This window comes from Scyliorhinus torazame, chromosome 6 (assembly GCF_047496885.1).
Source record: "Scyliorhinus torazame isolate Kashiwa2021f chromosome 6, sScyTor2.1, whole genome shotgun sequence".
NCBI classification, from domain to species: domain Eukaryota; kingdom Metazoa; phylum Chordata; class Chondrichthyes; order Carcharhiniformes; family Scyliorhinidae; genus Scyliorhinus; species Scyliorhinus torazame.
The window spans coordinates 92,670,030-92,696,152 of record NC_092712.1 but is presented as its reverse complement, the minus strand read 5'-3'; the positions used below and the strand labels follow the sequence as shown (position 1 = coordinate 92,696,152).

General features: G+C 43.9%; 1 protein-coding gene across 20 annotated transcripts in view; it reads left to right on the top strand.

Moving 5' to 3' along the window:
* The window catches only part of LOC140424893 (sickle tail protein-like), a 931,095-nt gene that overhangs the window by 863,551 nt on the left and 41,421 nt on the right, over window positions 1-26,123 (top strand). For all 20 annotated transcript variants that reach the window (XM_072508468.1, XM_072508466.1, XM_072508467.1 and 17 more), the window contains 5 exons: window positions 6,130-6,260; window positions 8,938-9,085; window positions 13,372-13,912; window positions 14,057-14,237; window positions 14,680-14,837. In XM_072508468.1, coding sequence (XP_072364569.1) covers window positions 6,130-6,260; window positions 8,938-9,085; window positions 13,372-13,912; window positions 14,057-14,237; window positions 14,680-14,837 — 1,159 coding nt within the window. The remainder of the gene's footprint in view (window positions 1-6,129; window positions 6,261-8,937; window positions 9,086-13,371; window positions 13,913-14,056; window positions 14,238-14,679; window positions 14,838-26,123) is intronic.

The following is a 26,123-nucleotide window of genomic DNA, read 5'->3' as shown; positions in this document are numbered from 1 at the left end:
CTCATTGGAATTTTCATGAGATTCTGTTCAACATCCAGTTAAGGACAGCTGGAGAGGCAAACAGAGGCCAAAAAATGCAAAAGGAGCAGCAGGTTGTAATGTAAGTAAGAAAGGGACTTAATCTCGAGGTGTGCTCTCTCTAATATTTTTAAGCCTTTATTAAAAATGGCTTTTACAGCCAGGCTATCAATGTGGGATGGCGGAGGTGTGGAGGATGGTGGGTGGGAAAATTACTCCTTTACAGGGTGACCTGTGATTTTGCCTGCACTCGAGCAGGCAAGGTGGGCCTCCAGGCTTGTCTGCACATGCCTAACCTGGCCCTCACTGCCTTCAGGAGTCTGGAGACTGACTTGCAAATTCTATGTGGTCTGAGAATCCAGCCCGTAATACTGACGTACTTATGGCCTACCCAGCTATCTGGATCCGCGCAACCCTGCAATAATGTAAAAACAATTGGATGCTACCGAGGGCACGCTATGATCCTACTGGATGGATGAATTAAGATGGGCCAAATGGGCTTTTTCATCTGTAATTATCTTGTGATTTTGTATGTTCGTGATCTTGATATGTTCATGACCTTTAATCAATTTACTATTCTATAATTTGATCATCTATGCTCTTATTGAATGTCAGAGCAGGCTTGAGGTGCCAAATGGCCGCCTCCTGTTACCATTTTGTATGGAGAAATGGAACAGATTGTTGTGGTTTCTCACTCACATGTAGTCAATGTCTTATTTTTGAGTAAGCAAATGTTTAATAGAATCATTAGAATAAAATGGAATCATAGAATCCCTACAATGCAGAAGGAGCCCTTTCGGCCCATCGAGTCTGCACTGACCCTCTGAAATGGCACCCTTCCTACGCCCATGCCCCCACACTTTCCCCGCAACCATACCTCAGGACACTAAGGGACAATTTTATATGGCCAATCCACCTCACCTGCATATCTTCGGACTATGGAAGGAAGCAGGAGCACCTGGAAGAAGCCCATGCAGACAAAGGAGAATCAAACTCGGGTCCCTGGTGCTGTGAAGCAGCATTGCTAACCACTGTGCTACCAAGCCACCCTATATCTAGTTTAGGAAACAAGTATGGGCCCAAATAAGCTCATGATTAGTGGCTACCAGGAATTTGAATGATTTTTTCAGTGACTGGTTTCTACATTAGTACAAGTGGGTGTGACTTCTTCATTGACTTGCCTTGATGCTTGTTCATTCATGCAGAATTTACTTCCAAACTCCCTCAATTTTGAGACAGCAGAGTCCACGTAAAGCACATGAACGTTATTTGTAATTCTTCCAATGCCTCCATTTATTTATTCCGTCAGAAAGAAGAATTATCAATAAAAGCCCTCCTCCATCACGCTCCTTGCTCTCACCTGGTTTCTGAACAGAGTTGAGGTCAGCTTTAGGAACAACCTTGTATTGGTCTGTTTATAGCTTTAATTGAACAAACCTGCTGCGTGGACAAACTATTTGGTGCTCTCTTGTGCTTGAACAGACCTTGTGTATCGAAAGCAACCAAGCGCATGAAATAATGAATAATAAATATTTGAACTTAAAGGGTTCTTTCTATCCCTGTCAAAACCAAGTATGCTTTAACTGATGTCACCAATAGAAACCTATCAAACTGCAAATCACAGATATGTTTTACTCTGAATAATGTATTCTGTTCGCTGTGTTGATTCACCGCTCTGGTATGGATCCACCCAGAATTGCCACGCCACAAGCCACTCATTTATGTTTGAGCTTTGACAATGAGTAGGCTGGTTGTTTAGTTGGGCTAGCACCATTGAACATTACTTTGTCCTTACCTGCATGGATGGAAAGAGGAGAGGGGGTAGTGAAGCCAATTGCTTTGCCCATCATTTCTAGCTTAGCTTATGTTACTAGACTCAGCGCAAACTGGTGATTGTAGCTGACATTATCTTAGCTGTAAAGCTCAACTTCTCATTAGATAAACTAAAGGAGCAATCAAGTGTGTGTGTTGGTGTTGTTTCACTGTATAAAACCACTTCTCACAACATATTTTGGAACCCTTTTTTTTAAAAAAAGGAAGTATTGATTCATAGTAGAGTGAGGACAAAAACGCTTTTCAGCTTGCCCACCCCATTGTAGTTCACTAAAATAACAGGTACATGCTACATGAAGCATATTGTAACCTTGTTTGAAGCAGAATTTTAATTAAGCTCAATTGACATGAACCCTAGAGACAGATCCAAGTGAAGAACAACCACAATTATAAGCGAAACATTACTTTTACTGAAGAAATCAATGCCATCTAAATGTGACGGGAGAATGCTCAGCATGATGCTTTGTTAAAACTGGCAGAAAACAGAATGATCATTGAGTGAAATAAACTTCTGGAAAGGAACTGGTTACTGACCCACCATTAGGAAGTACCAATTTGAATAGTAGTAAATGCTGCAGAATCAAGCTCAAAGGAAAAGCTCAGTAATTGGTGTGAACAAAGTTTGCTTCCACCAGTAGTGATATCCATCAGTGTTCGGTCAAAAGGTGTGAAAAGTATTCCTGTAGTTGAGGAACCAATTACTGCATTTGTTTGACTGACATATCACACAGTTAATCTACACCATTGTCTGGCCTGTTGCTTTGTTATGTTAAAATGCAACATTTTGAGTTCATATTTGTTTCTGATCAGGTGCTGCCCCCTAGTGTTATATTATTACAACTCACTTTTGGCTAAGGTTTTCCTTTTTCTTGAATTTTCCTCCTCCTTCTCCTCAAGTTGTTACCTCCGGTACAGGTTAATGGACACCAGAATTATTCCATGTCCATGTGGTAAGTTGAGGTGCTCTGGGTTAGCACTGCTGCCTCATGGCGCTGAGAACCCAGGTTCGAAACTCGCCCTGGGTCACTGTCTATGTGAAGTTTTTCCCGTGTCTGCATGGTTCTCACCCCCACAACCCAAAGATGTGCAGGGTAGGTGAATTGCCCATGCTAAATTGCCCCTTAATTTAATAAAAATAATTGGGTACTTACTTTTTTTAAAAGTCACAATGCCCTATCTGGTAACATCGGGCTTCAATGACCTTAGTGCTAGGATAATCAGGTTCTTTAGGCATGTAGCAACATGCTATAAAAACCGAAACCAAAATCAGAAAATGCTGGAAACACCTAGGAGATCAGGAAACACCAGAAGAGAGAAGAGACAAATGAATATTTTAAACATGGACCTTTATCGTTTCGTGTTAGAAGGTTTTTTTTTAAAAACGCATTTTATTCAAACTTGTATAAAAGTAGGTTACAGCAAATAAACACCCCGGGAAACATTCTTCCCAACAATCAACTATACGTGTTAGAAGGCTCTGAATAAGATTTGATTTATTGTCACATGTACCGCAGTACAGTGAAAAATATTTTTCTGCGGCCGAGGGAACATACACAGTACGTACATAGTAGACCAAAGAATAATCAACAGAGAACATTGACAAATAGTACATCGACAAACCGTGATTGGTTACAGAGTGGAACAAGGGGCCAAACAAAGCAAATACATGAGCAAGAGCAGCATAGGGCGTCGTGAATAGGGTTCTTACAGGGAACAGATTAGTCCGAGGGGGAGTCACTGAGAGTCTTGTAGAAGTGGGGAAGAAGCTGTTCCTATGTCTGGATGTGCGGGTCTTCAGACTTCTGTACCTTCTGCCTGATGGAAGGGTCTGGAAGAAGGCAATGCCTGGGTGGGAAGGGTCTCTGATAATGCTGTCTGCCTTCCTGAGGCAGCGGGAGGTGCATACAGAATCAATGTGGGATGGCAAGCTTGTATGTGATGCGTTGGGCTGAGTTCACCACACTCTGCAGTTTCTTGCGATCTTGGACCGAGCAGTTGCCATACCAGGCTGTGATGCAGCCAGATAGGATGCTCTCTATTGCACATCTGTAGAAGTTTGTGAGAGTCGATGCAGACATGCCAAATTTCTTTAGCTTCTGTAGGAAGTAGAGACGTTGTTGGGCTTTCTTGACTGTTGCATCAACGTGAGTGGACCAGGACAGACTGTTGGTGATGGTGACTCCCAGGAACTTAAAGCTATGGACCATCTCTGCTTCGGGGCCATTGACGCAGACGGGAGTGTGTGTCGTGCTACGCTTCCTGAAGTCGATAATCAGTTCCTTGGTCTTTCCAACATTTAGAGAGAGGTTGGTTTCTGTACACCATGCAACCAAGTGATTTATCTCCCTTTTGTAGTCTGACTCGTCGTTGTTTGAAATACGGCCCACCACAGTCGTATCATTCGCAAACTTATAGATTGAGTTGGAGTTAAATCTTGCCACACAGTCATGTGTGTATAGGGAGTACAGTTGAGGACTAAGCACACATCCTTGCGGGGCTCCGGTGTTGAGGACTATTGTGGAGGAGGTGCTATTGCCTATCCTGACAGATTGCGGTTTGTTGGTGAGGAAGTCGAGGATCCAGCTGCACAGGGAAGGGTCAAATCCAAGATTGCGGAGTTTGATTATTAGTCTTGTTCGGATAATGGTGTTGAAGGCGGAGCTGTAGTCTCTGAACAGCAGTCTTACATAGGTGTCCTTGTTGTCGAGGTGTTTGAGTTTTGATTGCAGAGCCAGTGAGATAGCATCTGCTGTGGACCGGTTGCGATGATAGGCAAGCTGCAGTGGATCAAGACGGTCTGGGAGGCTGGCAGTGATCCGTCTCATGACTAGCCGCTCAAAGCATTTAATTTAATTTTTAAAAAATTTTTTTAGAGAACCCAATTCATTTTTTCCAATTAAGGGGCAATTTAGCGTGGCCAATCCACCTACCCAGCACATCTTTGGGTTGTGGGGGAGAAACCCACACAAACACGGAGAGAATGTGCAAACTCCACACGGACAGTGACCCAGAGCTGGGATCGAACCTGGAACCTCGGCGCTGTGAGGCCATAGTGCTAACCCACTGCACCACTGTGCTGCCCTCTCTTGAAGCATTTCATGATAACCGGTCGGTAGTTGTTGAGGCAGGCTACCTTGTTCTTCTTTGGTACTGGTATTACGGTGGCCTTCTAGAAGGAGGTGGTGCCTCAGAGCGGAGGAGTGAGGTGGTGAAGATATCTGCGAATGCGCTCGCCAGCTGGTCTGCGCTGTCTCTGAGTGCTCGCCCAGGGACTCTGTCGAGGCCCGTCGCTTTCCGCGTATTCACTTTCAAGAATACTCTTACCTCTGAGGCTGTAATAGTGGGTATGGGTGTGTCCAGGGCTGTTGGGGCATGTGGCACTGATACACTGACTGACTGCCCAAAGTGGGCATAGAACCTGTTCAGATCATTGGATAGGGATGCTCCAGCCCCACATATTCCGCCTGGCCTTGCTTATATTATGTAGGCCCTGCCAAAATCGTCGTGGTTTAGTGCCGTTGGCCTGGGACTCTAGTTTGATGTGGTATTGTCTTTTTGCATCCCTGATGGCTTTCCGTACTTCATACCTGGATTTCTTATATAGGTCCGGGTCGTCAGACTTGAACGCCTCCGTCCGGAACTTCAGCAGGGAGTGAACCTTTTGGTTAAGCCAAGGTTTCCGATTCGGGAATACCCGTATTGTCTTCTTTGGTACACAGTCCTCGACACACTTACTGATGAAGTCTGTGGCGGCGGTTGCGTACTCGTCCAGGTTAGCTGCCTGGATGAGTATGAATATGGACTAGTCCACAGTCTCCAAGCAGTCGCGGAGGATGTCCTCGGATTCCTCGGACCAGTACTGCACGGTTTTCTTGACTGGCTCAGAACGCTTGAGTTGCTGTTTGTAAGCTGGAAGTAGGAATACCAACTTGTGGTCAGATTCGCCAAAGTGAGGTTGGGGAATGGAGTAGTAGGCACCTTTGATGCTCGTGTAGTAATTATATAAGAAGAGGAAAATAGTTTTAGTAGGTCATAACGCTGATAGGAGATAAAAGAAAAGGGACGGGGGAGAAAGCTCGTAGAGAGTCGCCATGCTCCGGCGCAATCTTGGATAGATTTCTGTCACCCCTTCAAAACACTGATTTGCCACACATATATGGGAAGATTCTACAGATGAGCTAGAAGTAGAACAATGATGAAATCTTATTGTCAAAACTTCCAATGGTGTAGCAAAATGACAGCTGCTCTAATCTGGCATATTCCTTTTTTAATCTACAGTGGGTTAGAAAAATCCATAGATGATCTGAATAAGGATGCCTCTTCAGCACAACAAATGATCACTTTGAAAGATGTGGAGGAGGGTGCAGTTGCTCTGCGTCAGGTGGGGGAATCACTGGCTGGTCTGAAAGGTAAGGATCTTCCATTAAACGTGTAAGTACTGAGCAAAACGGTTTGGTAAGGAGTGATGTCCATTAACCACACCATTCGTTGCTGATCTATATTGGCTCCTGATCCGCCAATATCTCTTATTTAAAATCATCCTTGTGTTTTGATTACTTCATAACTTCCCCGCTGCTCATCTCTGCAACCTCCTGCAGCTTCACAGCCTCCCGTATATGCATTCCTCTAACTCCGGCTCTTTATGGCTCACTATCTTCTTTCAATCCAACACTGGAGGTTCCATATGCTGGAATTCCTTTTCTATCGCTTCACCAGCTTCTCCGTTGAGGCCTTCCTTCAAACACGCCTCTGGCCATCCTCAGTAATGCTTTGAGGTGTTATTCTATGTCTGTGGCACGTTATAAATGCATGTTGTCAATGTCATCACTCTAAATTACTTTGAGTTTTAAATAGATGAGCTACAGCATTTGGTTATCTTATTACTTCCACGAATGTGTGCAGTTGATGTGTTTTGCCTCTGTTCTTTTCACACACATTGCATTGGGAAAAAAACCTTCAAGGCAAATCTACAAATGATTAAATGAATCCCAGACTGTTGAGTGAGGCAAGGGAGGATTTAGCAGGGCGCTGGCAATAATTTTCAATCCCTCTCTGGCCACAGGAGAGGTGCTGGAGGATAGTCCATGTGGCACCATTATTCAAGAAGGGAGGAAGGGACCAACCAGAAAACTGGGGCCAGTTTGTCTAACCTCAGTGGTGAGGAAACTATTGTAGGCAATTCTGAGAAAGAGAATTAAACTGCATTTGGAGAGGAAGGAATTAATCAAAAACAGACAGCATGGTTGGTTAAGGGGAGGTCATGTCTGACCAACATGATTTAATTTTTCAAAGAGGTGACCAGGTGTGTAGATGAGGACAATACATCTGACATAGTCTACTTGGACGTCAGCAAGACTTTCTGATAAGTCCTACATGGGAGACTTATGGCATAGCTAAGTGCCCATGGGATCCAAGGAAATTTGGAAAATTGGATCCAGAATTGGCTGAATGGCAGAAGGCAGAGGGTGATGGTTGAGGGGTGTTTTTTTGACTGGAAGACTGTATCCAGTGGGGTCCCGCAGGGATCAGTGTTGAGACCCTTGCTCTTTGTGGTCTATATAAATGATTTAGACATGAAGACAGGAGGGTAATAAATTCGCTGATAGTATGGAATTTGATGGGAAATATTGAGGTGGATAGCCTTAGATACAGGAGCTGGTCAGATGGGCTAATCAGTGACTAATGGAATTCAATCCAGATAAGAGTGAGGTGATGCACTTGAGCAGGACAAACAAGGGAATACATGATGAACGGAAGGACCCTGAGAATCACCGAGGATCAGAGGAACCTTGGTGTGCATGTACACCGGTCGCGTAAGGTAGCAGGGCATGTGAATGCAGTAGTTAAGAAGGCATATGGTATATTTGTCTTTATTAGCTGAGGCATAGAGTTTAAGAGCAGGGGGGTTATGCTGGACCTGTATAAAACGTTGGTTAGATCACAGCTAGAGTATTGTGTGCAGTTCTGGAATCCACATTATAGGAGGGATGTGATAGCACTGGAAAGGGTGCAGAGGAGATTTACCAAGAGTGTTATGAAGAGAGATTGGATAGACTGAGTTGTTTTTCTTGGAGCAGAGGAGACTGAGGGGGGTTGTGATTGAGATGTATAAAATTATGAGAGGCATAGAAAGAGTGGACAGGAGGAAAGATTTCCCCTTTGTGGAAGGATGAATGACCAGGGGGCATAGATTTAAGGTAAGGGGCAGGAGGTTGAGAGGGGATGTCTGGAACTCACTGACTGAAACGGTGGTGGAGGCGGAGACCCTCATAAAATTTAAGAAGTATTTAGATGTGAATTTGCAATGCCATGCCATACATGGCGATGGGCCAAGTGCTTTAAGCCAAGTCCAGGGATTAGAATAGTTACCTGGTTGTTTTAGACCGGCGCAGATGCAATGGGCCAAAGGGCTATTTCTGTGCTGTAGACCTCTACGGCTCTATTCAGTGACCATGGGGCATAGCTTTAAGACAAGGGGCAGGAGGTTGAGAGGGGATGTGAGGAAAAACGTTTTCACCCAGAGAATGGTGCCACTGACTGAAAGGGTGGCGGAGGCAGAGTCCCTCATAGCATTTAAGAAGTATTTAGATGTGCACTTGCGATGCCAAGGCATACAAGACTATGGGCATAGTGCTGGAAAATGGGATTAGAATAGTTAGGTGATTGCTTTTGACCAGTACCAACGCAAAGGACCGAAGGGTCATTTCTGTGCTGTGGACCTCTGAGAATTATGGAGCATTTTGAATCATCAAATGTCACTTTTTGTTGTAATTTTGTTAGAACCATTGAAATGTGGGTGGTGAAAATAACTTTCATCTTGGGCTAATGAAATCATGCTCAATCATACATAGCTGCATGATTTAATTTTATTATATAGTACTTATAGCACAGAACAGGTCATTCAGCACAAAAGGTCTATGCAAACGAGTTGGGGAGAGACAGCCTTTAAAGTTGAGAAGGCAGAAATACTGTTGTACGTATTCCTTTGACTTTATCATTGATTTTGATTGGGATACAAAAGTTAAGAGCTGCCTGTGTTTCTTCTGTGCACAAGGTTTGAAAGGTTTGGTTTGTATTTATCCCCAGCTGAGTTCCCCACTTTGCAAAATAAGATGCGGGCAGTTCTCCGTGTGGAAGTAGAAGCAGTGAAGTTCTTGAAGGAAGAGCCTCATAAGTTGGAGAGTCTCCTGAAGAGAGTCAAAAGTATGACCGAGATACTCACAGGTTTAAGAAGGTAACGTCCATCAGAACACAATCTTTGTATTGTACTTATTTTGTCATGATTGTCACTGTTTCCAACATGTACTCCTTTGCCTGAGAATCGTTAATTGAACTGAGACTGAATAATAATCTTTATTAGTGTCAAGTAGACTTACATTAACACTAGCAATGAAGTTACTGTGAAAATTCCCTGGTCGCCACACTCTGGTGCCAGTTCGGGTACACGGAGGAAGAATTCAGAATGTTCAATTCATCTAACAGCACGTCTTTCGGGACTTGCGGGAGGAAACCGGGGCATCCGGAGGAAATCCACGCATACACGGGGAGGACGTGCAGACTCCGCACAAACAGTGACCTAAGCCAGGAATTGAACCCGGGTCCTTGGCGCTGTGAAGCAACAGTGCTAACCACTGTGCTACCGTGCTGTTTATCTTGAGGATATTTTCTTATTTGTTCATGGGATGTGAGTATCACTGGATAAGCCAGCATTTATTGCCCATCCCTAATTGCCTTGAGAGGGTAGCGGTGAGTTTCTGCCTTGAACTGCTGTGGTCCATGTGGTACACCACAATGCTGTTAGGAAGGGACTTCCAGGATTTTGATCCAGCTCTAAACAAGGAATGGCGATATAGCTCCAAGTCAGGATGCTGTGCAACCTGGAGGGGAATTTGCAAGTAGTGGTTTTCCCATGCATTTGCTGCCCTTGTCCTTCTAGATGGGAGAGGTCACGTAATTGGGTGCTGCCTAACGTGCATTGCTGCAGTGCATCTCATAGACACAGCTGCCACTGTGCATTAGTGGTGGAGGGAGTGGATGTTTAGCTAACAAAGGGGAATGTGTATTCCGAAGACTATTCTATTAAATAGGATGTCTCCAAACACGAGCATCTTTAATACTTTAAATCATTCAAAAATCTATTTCGTCTTTGATCCCAGTGCCCTTTACCTAACCTAGCAACTTCAAATCTATCCTGTTTGTAGTTATGAAAGTTGCTTTTCTTCACCTTAAAGGTTCCCATCCTATTCATGGCTAGCAGTGTGCGCTTTTGCTGATCTTGTTTGAGTGATGTAGTTTTTGAAAACGGCGATGGAATTTTTGGCGAAATAGATCTTCAAGATATTTGACAAGCATTGTACACTTCAGGATGTATCTATTTCCACGACAATGTTGGAAGCAGCAGACTCATCCAATAGTTGGAATTGGCAACATAATCCAGTTGTTATCAGGCAGGCTAGTGAGTTCAGACAAGACACAGTGAAACACTCCGAATGTCAGAGAACAGACAGCAATAACACTACTGAGTTCATAGAATACTTAACACTGATACCATCCATGAACTGAATCATGTTCTCTTTCCTCAACCCCGTTCGACCTGTTCTCTCCACGTTGTTCAGTCCCAGTGCTCTATTCCCTCTACTTCCCGTACCAGCCTCCCTGAACAGGCACCGGAATGTGGTGACTAGGGGCTTTTCACAGTAACTTCATTTGAAGTCTACTTGTGACAAGCGATTTTCATTTCATTTCTGCAAAATTAGCTAATTGCAACAGTTCTGTGTATAAGTGTGCCAGCAAAAACCTCATAAATGAGTAGACCAGCAATTGTTGCTTATCCCTAATTACCATTGGCTCATCATTGCCTTGAACTGCTCCAGTTCATCAGGTGTAGGTGCACCCACGGTGCTGTTAATGTAGGGAATTCCAGGATTTTGCCCCAATAACAGTGAAGGAACCGCAATATAGTTCCAACTCAGAATGGTGTGTGGCTTGGAGGAGACCTTGCAGGTGGTGGTATTCCAGTGTGTCTGCTGCCCTAGTCCTTCTAGGTGGTAGAAGTCCCAGGTTTGAAAGATTCTGTTGAACGAGATTTTACACATTGCTGCAGTGCATCATGTATATGGTATACATTGATGCCACTGTTCGCGGTGAAAGAGTGAATGTTTAAAGTAGTGGTTTGGATGCCTGTCAAGCAGGCTGCTTTGTCTTCGATGGTGCCAAACTTCTTTAGTGTGGTTGGAGCTGCAATCATCAGGCAAGTGGAGAATATCCTATTATAATCTTGACTTGTGCCTTGTAGATGGTGGACAGGCTTTGGGGAGTAAGAAGGCGAGATACTCACTGCAGAATTCCCAGCCTCTGACCTGTTCTTGTAGCCACAATATATAGTTCAATATCTGGTCAATGGTAACCCAACCAAAGTTGACGATAGTGAGGGTTTCAGAAATGGTAATGCCACTGAATGTCAAGGGGCAATGATTAGATTCTCTGTTGTTGATGGTGGCCATTGCTTGGCACTAGAATGGCATGAATATTACTCACCACTTATCAGCCCAAACCTGAATTTTGTCCAGATGCTGCTTCATATAGATAATGACTGCTTCGGCTGAGGAGTGGTGAATGGTGCTGAACATTGTGCAGTCATCAGCAAACATTCCCATTTCTGACCTTATGATAGAGGGAAGGTCATTGATGAATCAACTGAAGATAGTTGGACCTAAGATGGTACCCTGAGGAAATCCTGCAATGATATCCTGGGACTGCGATGATTGACTTCCAGAAACCACTGTTGCTCTTTTTAGCCTTAGTCTATTGGCTCTGATTACATCACCTTTGCTCATGAGTCGCCAGGTATCTTTATGATACCGCCACGTGGTTCAAGTTCAGGTTATGATTAATAATACAGCACACCGCTTAGTAAGGATTAAACCAACGGTCATTTATTATATACAACAAGCAATATTAATACCCTAATACTACTATCTATATAATAAACCTATCACCACTGGCCAATACTTAACTTAGGAAGAGCCCACCAGGTCAGGGAAACAAATGGCTTGTCCAATCAGATCTGACCCGCGGGATTCAAAAGGCTGCTACAGGTCGGTGGCTCGGTGTCTCTACCGGATAGCGATCGCTAGATTCAAACTTACAGTTGCCGGTTGCTGTTCTTGCGAAGGTCTCGGGCAGGAGAAGAGGAGAGGGAGAGAGAGATCTGAACTTGGCCCCTCACTTTTATAGGGCCCAGGGGCTTCCCGCCTCCCGGGGTGGCCCTTGACCCTGAGTCCCATGTGATTGGATTTGTCCCCAATCCCTGGGGTCGATGTGTCCAATGGTGAGGCGATTCCTCGATCGGGGGGTGGTCGTTCACCTGTCTTTGTTTCGGCCACTGCAGGCGCCGACAGATCTGGCCCGGTATTCAATTGCTAATATGTTGCAATTGTTCCCGGGGATAGCCGATTTAACTGCAGATGTCTGAATAGATGGGCTGCAAACAGTCCTGAATGTAACTGCAAATACCTGGGTTGATGGGCTGTTGATAGCCCTGAGTATCGATCTGGGCTAACCTCCCCAGAGCCGAATATGCAATGCTGTCTGCAGCTGCCTGCTTGTGTCTTGTTAGCTGCTTTTCCCAGCAGTCTTTCGGGTTCGCCATTTCAAACTGGGTTTTGGCCAGATTAATCGGAACGCAGCCATTTTACGTGGCTACACCATCACCATCTTCCTTGATGCTAGGTATGACTCCAATCAGTGGAGAGTTTTCTCCCTGACTCTCATTGACTCCAGTTTCGCTAGGGTTCCTTGATGCCACATTCAGTCAAATGTGGTCTTGATGTCAATGCAGTCATTCTCATCTCACCTCTTGAGCTCAGCTTTATTGTCCATGTTTGGACTAAGGCTGTAATAAGGTCAAAAACTGAATAGCACTGGTGGAACCAAAACTGAGTGTCAGTGAGCGGGTTAATGCCGAGTAAGTGCCACCTGGATAGCACTGTGGATGACCCCTTCCATCATTTTACTGATATGCAACAGCAGACTGATGGGATGGTAATTGGCCTGGTTGGCTTTTTCCTGCTTTTTGTGAACAGGCAGTCTTCCAAAATGTTGTGTAAATGACAGTGTTGTAGCTGCACTGGTACAGCTTGATTAGGGCATAGCTAGTTCTGGAGGTCGGGTATTTGAAATTACTGCTGGAATATTGCCAAGCCCCCTTTGTACTGATACGCGGGCTCTCCCATCAATGAGGATGGTGATACTTGTGGAGCCTTCTTCCCCAGTTAGTTGTTTAATTGTCCACCACAATTCACAACTGTCAAGTTTCGGATAACAGTCCACCAATCATATGGAGAGCTGAAAATATACACTCAAGGAAGCTCCAACATTTGAGTCTAAAGTGGAATTATTTTGAACTTATGAGAACCAGAAAACATATCTGTATTCCTTAAAAAAAAAAAAAAATTTTTGTTACATAAATATTTACTCTGCCAAATGTATATTCCTTAAAATGTTTCAATTTCTTCACAGGCTCGTGACTGAAGACTTTTTGAGAGGACCAGAATCTACACATCCAATGCAGAAAAGCACCTCAGCAAATACGATCGCAGTTACAGAGTCTGAAATGTCCAAAGATTCTCCCTTACAAATTCAGGAGCATGCTGCTATTCTCCTCGCAAATCTCCCACAAAATCCCCCAGGTGCATTTCACGAGGTGCAGAATTCTCTGGTGAAGTCAGAGTCACATATGGTTGTCCACCACGTCCAAAGTTCTCCTGTCCTAATTCACCAATCTCATCACTCTTCAGCATTGGTTCATCCTACCCAGAACCCTCTTGTCAATGCTAAACAATCCCAGAATGCATCCGTTCACCAGGTTCCGACTTCTCCAGTTATGATGAAACGACCTCATGAGTTGACAGATGGAATACCGCAAATCCAAAGTGCTCCAAGTCACCAGTTTCAGAGCTCGTCGTCAACCCCTCAGGCTACTCCTGGTCAAAATCTCTTCATTGATGAAATTCATGCTGCAAGTACCAAAAAGGGCATTCACCGAAAAATGACCATCGAGGTAATCGAGTTTACCTTTTGAATTTGTTCTAAAATTTCCTTCACTTTTTGGAGCCTTCTTTCCATTATGGGAGAATTCTTGTTCATTCTTGACCGAGCTGAGTTGTACGTAAAGCTCAAGATCTAATTTTAAACTTCATTGCAGGCAGCAGAGAGGGAATGGGAAGAAAAAAGACAAAACATGAATCAGTACGACGAGAAGGAATTTGAGCGACTTCTGGTGGAGGCACAGGCAAATATGATGAAAGGAATTCCTAGCTTGGAAGTAGAACCTGAGCAGAAGCCAACTGCAAAACCAGAGGAATCTGATGGGGTAAAGCAATTAGGTATGGAGCAGCTAGTCACGAAGAAATAGTAGACGCAGGCGTTTTACGTTAACCAACATCAACTCATTGATATGTTAAGTAACTACCATAAAAGAATGAAGTCCTGAGCAGAACAGTAACATGCTGAGTTTTAATAAGGTGTCACTGGATGAAATTAATCGTTTTTTTTCATGTGAATTCTACCTCAGTTAAAATAAATCATAATTTGAAATGACCTTGAGCACCAGCGATGAACTGGATTCATACCAACAGGGCTGCTGAATTGATAATTCGTGAAAGGCTTGAAAAGCATCAAAAAGAGGGTGTTTTAAATTTGCTCTTTGCCTGAAGCCTAGATGATGGTTCTTGGACTTGAACCTGCCCCCACTACCTACTGTGTCAGTGTTGATGAGTAATTATTTTGAGTATAGTACAGTGACACATCCTGCATTGTTTTTTGCAGAGGAGGTAACATTGCCTGAACCAGGAAATGAGAAACCGATGAAATCCCCACCACCACCACCACCTCCTCGCCGGTTTTACCCACCTGGCTCGGGCCTGACAACTACAAGATCTGGAGAAGTGATATTCACAGCAAGGAAAGAAGGCAGCCCTGTTACTGTACGTATGGTGCAGGAGGGAGGGTTTCAGATTTCTGGATAATTGGGGCTCATTCTGGGGTCAGTGGGACCTCTACAAACGGGATGGACTACACCTGGACCAGAGGGGTACCAATATCCTGGTGGGGAAATTTGCTAATGCTCTTCGGGAGGGTTTAAACTAGTTCAGCAGGGGCTTGGGAACCTGAATTGTAGCTCCAGTATACAGGAGGTTGAGAGTAGTGAGGTCATGTCAAAGTTGCAGGAGTGTACCGGCAGGCAGGAAGGTGGTTTAAAGTGTGTCTTCTTCAATGCCCGGAGCATCTGGAATAAGGTGGGTGAACTTGCGGCATGGGTTGGTATCTGGGACTTCGATGTTGTAGCCATTTCGGAGACATGGATAGAGCAGGGACAGGAATGGTTGTTGAAGGTGCCGGGGTTTAGATATTTCAGTAAGCTCAGGGAAGGTGTTAAAAGAGGGGGAGAGGTGGCATTGTTAGTCAAGGACAGTATTAAGGTGGCAGAAAGGACGTTTGATGAGGATTCGTCTACTGAGGTAGTATGGGCTGAGGTTAGAAACAGGAAAGCAGAGATCACCCTGTTGGGAGTTTTCTAAAGGCCTCCGAAAAGTTCCAGAGACGTAGAGGAAAGGATTGCAAAGATGATTCTGGATAGGAGCGAAAGCAACAGGGTAGTTGTTATGGGGGACTTTAACTTTCCAAATATTGACTGGAAACACTACAGTTCGAGTACTTTAGATGGGTCCGTTTTTGTCCAATGTGTGCAGGAGGGTTTCCTGACACAGTATGTAGATAGGCCAACGAGAGGCGAGGCCATATTGGATTTGGTGCTGGGTAATGAACCAGGACAGGTGTTAGATTTGGAGGTAGGTGAGCACTTTGGTAATAGTGACCACAATTCGATTACGTCTACTTTTAGTGATGGAAAGAGATAGGTATATACCGCAGGGCAAGAGTTATATCTGGGGGAAAGGCAATTATGATGCGATGAGGCAAGACTTAGGATGCATCGGATGGAGAGGAAAACTGCAGGGGATGGGCACAATGGAAATGTGGAGCTGGTTCAAGGAACAGCTACTGCGTGTCCTTGATAAGTATGTACCTGTCAGGCAGGGAGGAAGTGGTCGAGCAAGGGAACCGTGGTTTACTAAAGCAGTCGAAACACTTGTCAAGAGGAAGAAGGAGGCTTATGTAAAGAGGAGACATGAAGGTTCCGTTAGGGCGCTCAAGAGTTACAAGTTAGCTAGGAAGGACCTAAAGAGAGAGCTAAGAAGAGCCAGGAGGGGACATGAGAAGTCTTTGGCAGGCAGGATCAAGGATAACCCTAAAGCTTTCTATAGATATGTCAGGAATAAACGAATGACTCGGGTAAGAGTAGGGCCAGTCAAGGACAGTAGTGGGAAGTTGTGCTTGGAGTCTGAGGAGATAGGAGAGGTGCTAAATGAATATTTTTCGTCAGTATTCACACAGGAAAAAGACAATGGTGTTGAGGAGAATACGGAGATTGAGGCTACTAGACTAGAAGGGCTTGAGGTCCATAAGGAGAAGGTGTTAGCAATTCTGGAAAGTGTGAAAATAGATAAGTCCCCTTGGCCGGATGGGATTTATCCTAGGATTCTCTGGGAAGCTAGGTAGGAGATTGCTGAGCCTTTGGCTTTGATCTTTTAGTCATCTTTGTCTACAGGAATAGTGCCAGAAGACTGGAGGATAGCAAATGTTGTCCCCTTGTTCAAGAAGGGGAGTAGAGACAACCCAGGTAACTATAGACCAGTGAGCCTTACTTCTGTTGTGGGCAAAGTCTTGGAAAGGTTTATAAGAGATAGGATGTATAATCATCTGGAAAGGAATAATTTGATTAGAGATAGTCAACACGGTTTTGTGAAGGGTAGGTCGTGCCTACCCTTTGAGAAGGTGACTCCTCTTTGAGAAGGTGACCAAACAGGATGGATGAGGGTAAAGCAGTTGATGTGGTGTATATGGAATTCAGTAAAGCGCTTGATAAGGTTCGCACGGTAGGCTACTACAGAAAATACAGAGGCATGGGATTCAGGGTGATTTAGCAGTTTGGATCAGAAATTAGCTAGCTGGAAGAAGACAAAGGGTGGTGGTTGATGGGAAATGTTCAGACTGGAGTCCAGTTACTAATGGTGTACCACAAGGATCTGTTTTGGGGCTTCTGCTGTTTGTCATTTTTATAAATGACTTGGAGATGGGCGTAGAAGGATGGGTGAGTAAATTTGCAGATGACACTAAAGTCGGTGAAGTTGTGGACAGTGTGGAAGGATGTTACAAGTTACAGAGGGACATAGATAAGCTGCAGCGCTGGCCTGAGAGGTGGCAAATGGAGTTTAATACAGAAAAGTGTGAGGTGATTCGTTTTGGAAGGAATAACAGGAAGACAGAGTACTGGGCTAATGCTAAGATTCTTGGCAGTGTGGACGAGCAGAGAGATCTCGGTATCCATGTACATAGATCCCTGAAAGTTGCCACCTAGGTTGAGAGGGTTGTTAAGAAGGCGTACGGTGTATTAGCTTTTATTGGTAGAGGGATTGAGTTTCGGAGCCATGAGGTCATGTTGCAGCTGTACAAAACTTTGGTGCGGCCACATTTGGAGTATTGCGTGCAATTCTGGTCGCTGCATTATAGGAAGGATGTGGAAGCATTGGAAAGGGTGCAGAGGAGATTTACCAGAATGTTGCCTGGTATGGAGGGAAGATCTTATGAGGAAAGACTGAGGGACTTTAGGCTGTTTTCGTTAGAGAGAAGAAGGTTAAGAGCTGACTTAATTGAGGCATACAAGATGATCAGAGGATTGGATAGGCTGGACAGTGAGAGCCTTTTTCCTCGGATGGTTATTGTCTAGCACGAGGGGACATAGCTTTAAATTTAGGGGAGATAGATATAAGACAGATGTCAGAGGTAGGTTCTTTACTCAGAGAGTAGTAAGGGCGTGGAATGCCCTGCCTGCAACAGTAGTGGACTCGCCAACACTAAGGGCATTCAAATGGTCATTGGATAGACATATGGACGATAAGGGAATAGTGTAGATGGGATTGAGAGTGGTTTCACAGGTCGGCGCAACATTGAGGGCCGAAGGGCCTGTACTGCGCTGTAATGTTCTATGTTCTATGTATTTCATTTTGGAAATAAATGGTTGTGGTAATTTAATTATCAAAGAGCAAGATGGGGGAAATCCCTGATCCTTGCAAGTAATCTCAATCCAGGTGTAATGTTTCATTTAAATTCCTGTATTTGACTAAATGAAAAGTAATGAAATAAAGATGAGGCGGTGGCGTAGTGGTATTGTCACTGAACTAATAATCCAGAGATGCAGGCAATGCTCTGGGGACCCAAGTGCAAAAACCACCACAGCAATTTGAATTCGATAAAAATCTGGAATTAAAGTCTAATGGTGACCATTGTCGATTGTCATAAAAACCCATCTGGTGCACGAATGTCCTTTCGGGAAGAAACCTGCCGTCCTGACTCCAGACCCACAGCAATTAGGGATGGCAACAAATGCTGGCCGTACCAGTGACGTCCACATCCCAGGAAAAAATATTTAAAACCTGAAAGAAAACTATCTCTGCTTTTCACCTTCAAAACCCATGACTTTCTACCATCTAGGACAAGGGCAACCTGCCTACATGGGAACACCACCACCTGCAAGTGGTCAAAATCCTGAAACTCCCTTCTTAACAGCACTGTGGGTGTACCTACACCACATGATAAACTGCAGCAGTTCAAGAAGGCGGCTCAACCCCACCTTCTCATGGGCAATTTGGATTGGGTAAGAAATGCTGGCCTAGTCAGCGATGTCCATGTCCCTTGACTGAATAAAACAAATAGTATCTTATGAACTTTTTCCTTGTCACAAGCTTGAGTTTTCTTATTGGTAACACATCCTTCATCTTCACAAAATTACCTCTGGCTATCTCTATCCCTCTTCTAACTTTACATGTCATCAACCATCTTCTGTCAATTGTCCCAAATAGACAAACCTATCCAGTGTGACAACATCCACTTCAATATTCATTCTAGTTTCTAATAATGTAATCCTTCTGACCACCAATGATTTTGTCTTTTTGGTACTCATACTCAACCCATATACTAAACTTCTAGATTTTACTTTTATTTTGTAGAACCTCTTCTGATTCTACAAGTAACGCTATGTTGTTAGCTTACCACAAGTTTATGTTCTTGCCTCCAATTTTTACCCAAGAGTATATTAAATTCTCTGAATATTTGTTCTGTGTACAGATTGAATAATATTGTTTAGAGTACACAGCCTTGTCATATGCTTCACTTCACTTGAAACATATCTGATTGCTTATCTTATAGCTCGATGCTTGCTATTTGGTCCCAATATAGGTTCTCGATAAAATGTCACATTTCAGCAACATGTCCATTAACTTTTGGTGATAAACATGATTGAACATTTTTTCATAGTCTATGAAGCACATGTAAATGTTTGTTTACTTCTAGATATTTATCAAATATTGTTCTTAGGTTAAATATTCCCTCTCTCACTCCTACTCTAGGTCGAAAACTAGGCTGTGCTTCACTAATTGTTATTTCAATTGTGTTATCATTTCTCTCCATTATGATTTTCATGATCACTTTAATGAAACAAGTCAGTAAGTTTATTGTTCTAAAATGATTGCACTCCATTGCTTTAGGTTTCTTAGGTAACTGAAATACAGAATGTCTCGAGTCACTTAGAATGTATCTTTTGGTATAGATTTGATCACAAATTTCCATAATCACTTCTAATTCTGTTTCTTCAGGGATTTTTTGATGTTCTGTTGCTACTTCATCTTTGCCTGGAGCTTCTCCCGTACTCATCAATTTCAAAGCATTCTTTACCTCATATCATGATGTTTGGTTCTTCATTTGCCTCTATATCTAGAGGCTTACCTCGATTTCAATCATTGTTCAATTCACTTTTTTCCATCCTTTTTGCAACTGAATCTGTTTCAAATAATATTTTACCATCTTTGTATTTTATTCACCCACTATCTGTTGTTATTCCTTTCTTTCTGTCAAGGATTTCATGTTGTGCAGCATGACTCTCATTTTGTGATTTCTTTCCAGCTTCAATCCTTCATCACACATCTCATTATACCATTTCTCTTAACTGCCAACATGCATCCTTTATTTTATTTTCAATTTCCTCATAGTCATGTGCATTTCTTTTCTGTCTCGCATCTCATCTTTTATCCACTCCTCGTCTCTTTTTCTTTTCAGTTTTGGTAATATTTCCTTTGCAGCATGTTATATATACACTTCCACTTTTTTCCATTTGCTTTCTATTTCCAGTTCTGAAATCTCTTCTGATCCCTCAATCCGGAGACATTCATACTTGGTTTTTATCTTTAAGAATGAATGATTCTCTGATCGTCTCATCCTTCAACATGTCAATGACGACATGGTCACACATCTTTTTCTTTTTGGTATTATCCTTTTTAAATTAATTTTGCTATGAGGAGACAACAAATGGAATTGATGTCCACACCAGGATTGCATGAATGTTCTTCATACAGTTTCTAAAATCTTGGTCTGTATTTCTCCAAGTCTTCTTTTAGTGGCTTAAAGGTATTTGTTAGAATCAGGTCATTTTCTTGACAAACTTCTGTCAGTCTCTCCTCTTTTATTCCTCGATCCGAGGCCATATTGATTGACATGCATCCCTGATCTTCCTTCACCAACTTTAGCATTTAAGTCGTCCATTACATGTACCACATCAATTGACTTACACTGGATAAAAGCAAATTACTGCAAAGATGAGGGATTGTGGCTGGGATTTCCCTGGGTTTCTGTGGCTATGACTCATCTTTCATTCTCACTCCACAGTATAAATATTTCCCACTTTCTCAGTCTGTTAGCTTTGACAAAGAGTCATCGGACTCGAAACGTTAGCTCTTTTCTCTCCCTACAGATGCTGCCAGACCTGCTGAGATTTTCCAGCATTTTCTCTTTCACATCAATTGACTTAACTTGATCATAACAGTTCAGGGTGTCACCGTAAAATCCCTCTGTTTCCTGCTCACTGTGAAGTTTTGACAGAGCAAAAACTTGTATGACAACCAGATCAAAAAGTTTCCCTTCACTGTAATCATGATCACTGAGATTGGCCACTGACCTTGAATTGATCTCTTGGATCTTATGTTTATCAAGATTCCTACTCCATTTCAATGTTTCTCATCTTTGAAGTGCGTAATTCTTCTATTCCATCTGACTTCTGCAAGTCCTACAGTCTCTACCGATTACCTGTATACAGTTATTAAGCTTTCCCGCCTGATATGATGTCCTTGAATCCATTTGGTTTAGCAGGCTCAGAAGCTGCTCTCTTGTGAATTTAGGTCAACTTTCTCATAAATTGAGTTCTGATGGTGTTATGTAGGGGGAAGACGTGCACAAGGTGGCATCCACTAGAGTACTCTCCTAGTTTAAAAGGATATGTTCTTTTGAAAATCCACATAATTAATGGGATAAGGATTCTATCTAGGTGAAATGCCCAGAAAATTCAGGGGGGAAAAGGCAGTCAGTAGGAGTTCGTTGCTGGAATCTGAGGCCTCTTGGAGTTCATCGGCAGATAAAATGGCGGAGGCAGCCTCAGGGACTCCCACTCCACTAATGGCCAAGATGCTTTCTAATATCTTGGTGAGAAGAATTTGCTAAATGCTGGCGGGTTGTGTCAGGGGACCTCGGGAAATCGCTGGAGGAGACCTCTGCCCCTATATGAGTGGCTTTGGAGAAGACCAACAAAACCGTGAAAGCCCATGGAGCCATGATAAAAGACATGGAAGTGGCCCTTTGGAGACATAGTGATCAGATTGCCTCACTGGAAGCAGAGATGTATTTGGTGGACAAAGCAAATAAATCGCTGAAGGCCGAGATTACTGATTTAGTGAATCGGTCCAGGAGGCAAAGCGTTCGAATTGTGGGGCTACCAGAGGGGATGGAGGCCCAATGCCCATGGAGTACTTTGCAGAGATGTTTAGGAAGATGGTAGAAGAGGATGGACTCACTTCCCCTTCTGAGTTGGACCGAGCCTACCAGAAACTCTGGCAGAGGCCTTGTTCTGAGAATCCACCCCGTGCGGTAATAGTGAAGCTCTATAGCTTCAAAGAGAAAGAGCGGGTTCTCAGGTGGGCGAAGGATCATTGTGACTCCAAATGGGAGGGTCATGCCATCAGGATTTACCAAGATATGGGACCGGAGCTGACGAAGAAGAGGGCTGCGTTCAACAAAAGTGAAGTCCGATTTGGTGTAGTGTACCCTGCGCGGCTAAGAGTGACTTTTGAGGGAAAGGACTATTTATTTGATGCGCTGGGAAGTGTGCATTGCTTTGCCAAGCAAGGGTTGAATGCGGTGTGATTAAGTTTTTTGGGTGTTGATATGGGGTTCCATGTTTATTTTGGCATTTTCCTGCAGTTGGGGTTGAATTTTTAGTTTCGGCTTAGATATGGGGTTTAGTTTTATGTGGAATTCTCTTCTGATTGTTATGAAAATCTATGGCTCCCTGTTGGAGCACAATGGTTTGTGGGGTTTTAGTATTTTGTTTTTAAACCATTTTTCTTCACTCTAGTTGGGATCCTCCCAGCTAATCTAAGGTTAGATAACAGGGAGGTGTTGAAGGGTTGACTGCAGCTCATTATAGTAGTTTTGAGATAATGAGCTTCGAGCTCTTGTTTAAGTTTGTCAGAAGTAGATTTTATTTATTTGTGTTCATCTTGCTTCTTTGGGTGTGGTAGTATACGAGGGCATGGACAAGGGGGGAGGAGGTAGTTTGCTGACAGTGTCTGCAGATTTTTCTTTTGTTTAGTCTTGTAATTTGGTTTGGTGGCCATCTTGGTTAGCCTGTGTGATGTACCTGTTATGTATCTGAAGGGCAATCTCTTGGTGGAAATGGCTGACTCCAGATTGAGGGGCATGGGTGTGGTGTGAAACTTTATTTCACTTCAAGACCCCCAATTCGTTTGGTCAACTGGAATGTCAGGAGGTTGAATAGTCCAGTGAAAAAGTCGAAGGTATTTGCTCACCTTAAGAGTATAAATTCTGGCGTGGTGTTTTTTCAAGATATTCATTTGCGGGTCGGAGACCAGACAAGGCTACGGAAAGGGTGGAACAGTCTTTCATTCAGGCTTTGATGGTAGTGTGGCAATATTAATAAAACGGTTCAGTTTTCTGTTGCTTAGCTCTTGGCCAACCCCAATGTCAGACATGTTACTGTCTATGGCTCTTTGGCGACCACTCGGTGGTTCTGGTTAATATGTATGCCCCAAAATGTGACGATTTTATTCATAATCTGCTAGCCTCCCTCCCTGACTTGGGATTCACATCAGTTTATTTTGTGCGGGATCTTTAATTGTGTTTTGAACCCTAGTTTAGTTTTTTCATTTCTCTCACATATGCATCAGGTATACCCGCGGATAGATTTTCTTTGTGGTGGATAGGTCTCTCCTCCCTTCTGTGGTGGCAGCTGGTTACTCGGCACTTGTGATTTCAGACCATGCCCCGCACTGTTGATTTGGTGCTAGTGTCAGGTCCCTCCTTGTATCCGCGTTGGTGGTTGGGCATGACATCATGAGTGGACAAGAAATTTTGTGAATGCATGTCCACCGCCATTTGGGAATATATAAAATGTAACAAAAGTGAGTCAATCTCACCTCCTATGCTGTGGGAAACCCTTAAGGTGGTCCTCGGGGGAAGGCATTATCTCCTACAAAATGCACATGGTGAAGACAGCAGGGGCAGAGCGGGAGAGGCTGGTGGATTCCATCCTTGAGGCGGACCACCAGTACTCACATGCCTGTACCCCGGAGTTGTTGGCAAGTAGGTAAAAGCTGCAGGCACAATTTGAGTTATTGTCAACAGGCTAGCAGCGACCATTGAGGGATATGTTTTATGAATGCGAAGAGAAGGCCAGTCGCATCTGAGCTCACCCAGCTGAAGCGATTAGTGGCTTCCCGGGAGATCGTAAAGGTATGTTACTCGAGCAGCAACCTGGTTTCCACCCTACCTAAGGTTAATGCAGCATTTGAATTGTTCTATTGGGGTCTCCAGATCGGAGCTTCCAGCTGAGGGATTGGTCATGACTGACATTTTGGACAGCCTATCCATTCCAGCTGTGGCGGGGGTGAAGAGTGAGGAGTTGGAATCCCCATTGGGCCCAGAGAAAATCATGAAATGTAATAATGGGTTGATGCAGACTGGTAAAGTTCCTGGCCTGGAATGCTTCCCATTAAATTTTATAAGCAGTTTGCGGAACAGTTGGTACCTTTAATTCTGTATATATTAATGATTCCTTAGCCCACGATTCATTGCCGTCTAACTTTACAAAGGCCTCCATTTCCTTGATTCCCAAGAAAGACAAGGAACCAACAGAGCATGGGTCGCATCGACCGATATCACTCTTAAATGCAGGTGTTGAGTTACTTGCCAGTGCTGCGGCCGGAACACTGTCTCCCAGAGGTGATCTTGGAGGATCAGACAAGCTTCCTAAAGGATCAGCAATTGTCAGCCAATATACGTCGCCTCTGAACATTGCCCTTTTCCCCTCCTTGGTGCCCAAACCTGAGCTGTTTGTTTCCCCAGATGCCGAAAAGGTGTTTGCTAGAGTGGAGTTGTAATAGAGCATAGAACATAGAAAATACAGCACAGAACAGGCCCTTCGGCCCACGATGTTGTGCCGAACCTTTGTCCTAGATTAATCATAGATTATCATTGAATTTACAGTGCAGAAGGAGGCCATTCGGCCCCCTGAGTCTGCACCGGCTCTTGGAAAGAGCACCCCACCCAAACTCAACACCTCCACCCAACACCAAGGGCAATTTTGGACACTAAGGGCAATTTATCATGGCCACCTACCCTGCACATCTTTGGACTGTGGGAGGAAACCGGAGCACCCAGAGGAAACCCACGCAGACACGGGGAGGACATGCAGACTCCGCACAGACAATGACCCAAGCCGGAATGGAACCTGGGACCCTGGAGCTGTGAAGCAATTGTGCTATCCACAATGCTACCGTGCTGCCCTTAAGAACAAATAAATCTACACTATATCATTTTACCATAATCCATGTACCTATCCAATAGCTGCTTGAAGGTCCCTAATGTTTCCGACTCAACTACTTCCACAGGCAGTGCATTCCATGCCCCCACTACTCTCTGGGTAAAGAACCTACCTCTGATATCCCTCCTATATCTTCCACCTTTCACCTTAAATTTATGTCCCCTTGTAATGGTTTGTTCCATCCGGGGAAAAAGTCTCTGACTGTCTACTCTATCTATTCCCCTGATCATCTTATAAACCTCTATCAAGTCGCCCCTCATCCTTCTCCGTTCTAATGAGAAAAGGCCTAGCACCCTCAACCTTTCCTCGTAAGACCTACTCTCCATTCCAGGTAACATCCTGGTAAATCTTCTTTGCACCTTTTCCAAAGCTTCCACATCCTTCCTAAAATGAGGTGACCAGAACTGTACACAGTACTCCAAATGTGGCCTTACCAAAGTTTTGTACAGCTGCATCATCACCTCACGGCTCTTAAATTCAATCCCTCTGTTAATGAACGCGAGCACACCATAGGCCTTCTTCACAGCTCTATCCACTTGAGTGGCAACTTTCAAAGATGTATGAACGTAGACCCCAAGATCTCTCTGCTCCTCCACATTGCCAAGAACTCTACCGTTAACCCTGTATTCCGCATTCATATTTGTCCTTCCAAAATGGACAACCTCACACTTTTCAGGGTTAAACTCCATCTGCCACTTCTCAGCCCAGCTCTGCATCCTATCTATGTCTCTTTGCAGCCGACAACAGCCCTCCTTACTATCCACAACTCCACCAATCTTCGTATCGTCTGCAAATTTACTGACCCACCCTTCAACTCCCTCATCCAAGTCATTAATGAAAATCACAAACAGCAGAGGACCCAGAACTGATCCCTGCGGTACGCCACTGGTAACTGGGATCCAGGCTGAATATTTGCCATCCACCACCACTCTCTGACTTCTATCGGTTAGCCAGTTCGTTATCCAACTGGCCAAATTTCCCACTATCCCATGCCTCCTTACTTTCTGCAGAAGCCTACCATGGGGAACCTTATCAAATGCCTTACTAAAATCCATGTACACTACATCCACTGCTTTACCTTCATCCACATGCTTGGTCACCTCCTCAAAGAATTCAATAAGATCTGTAAGGCAAGACCTACCCCTCACAAATCCGTGCTGACTATCCCGAATCAAGCAGTGTCTTTCCAGATGCTCAGAAATCCTATCCT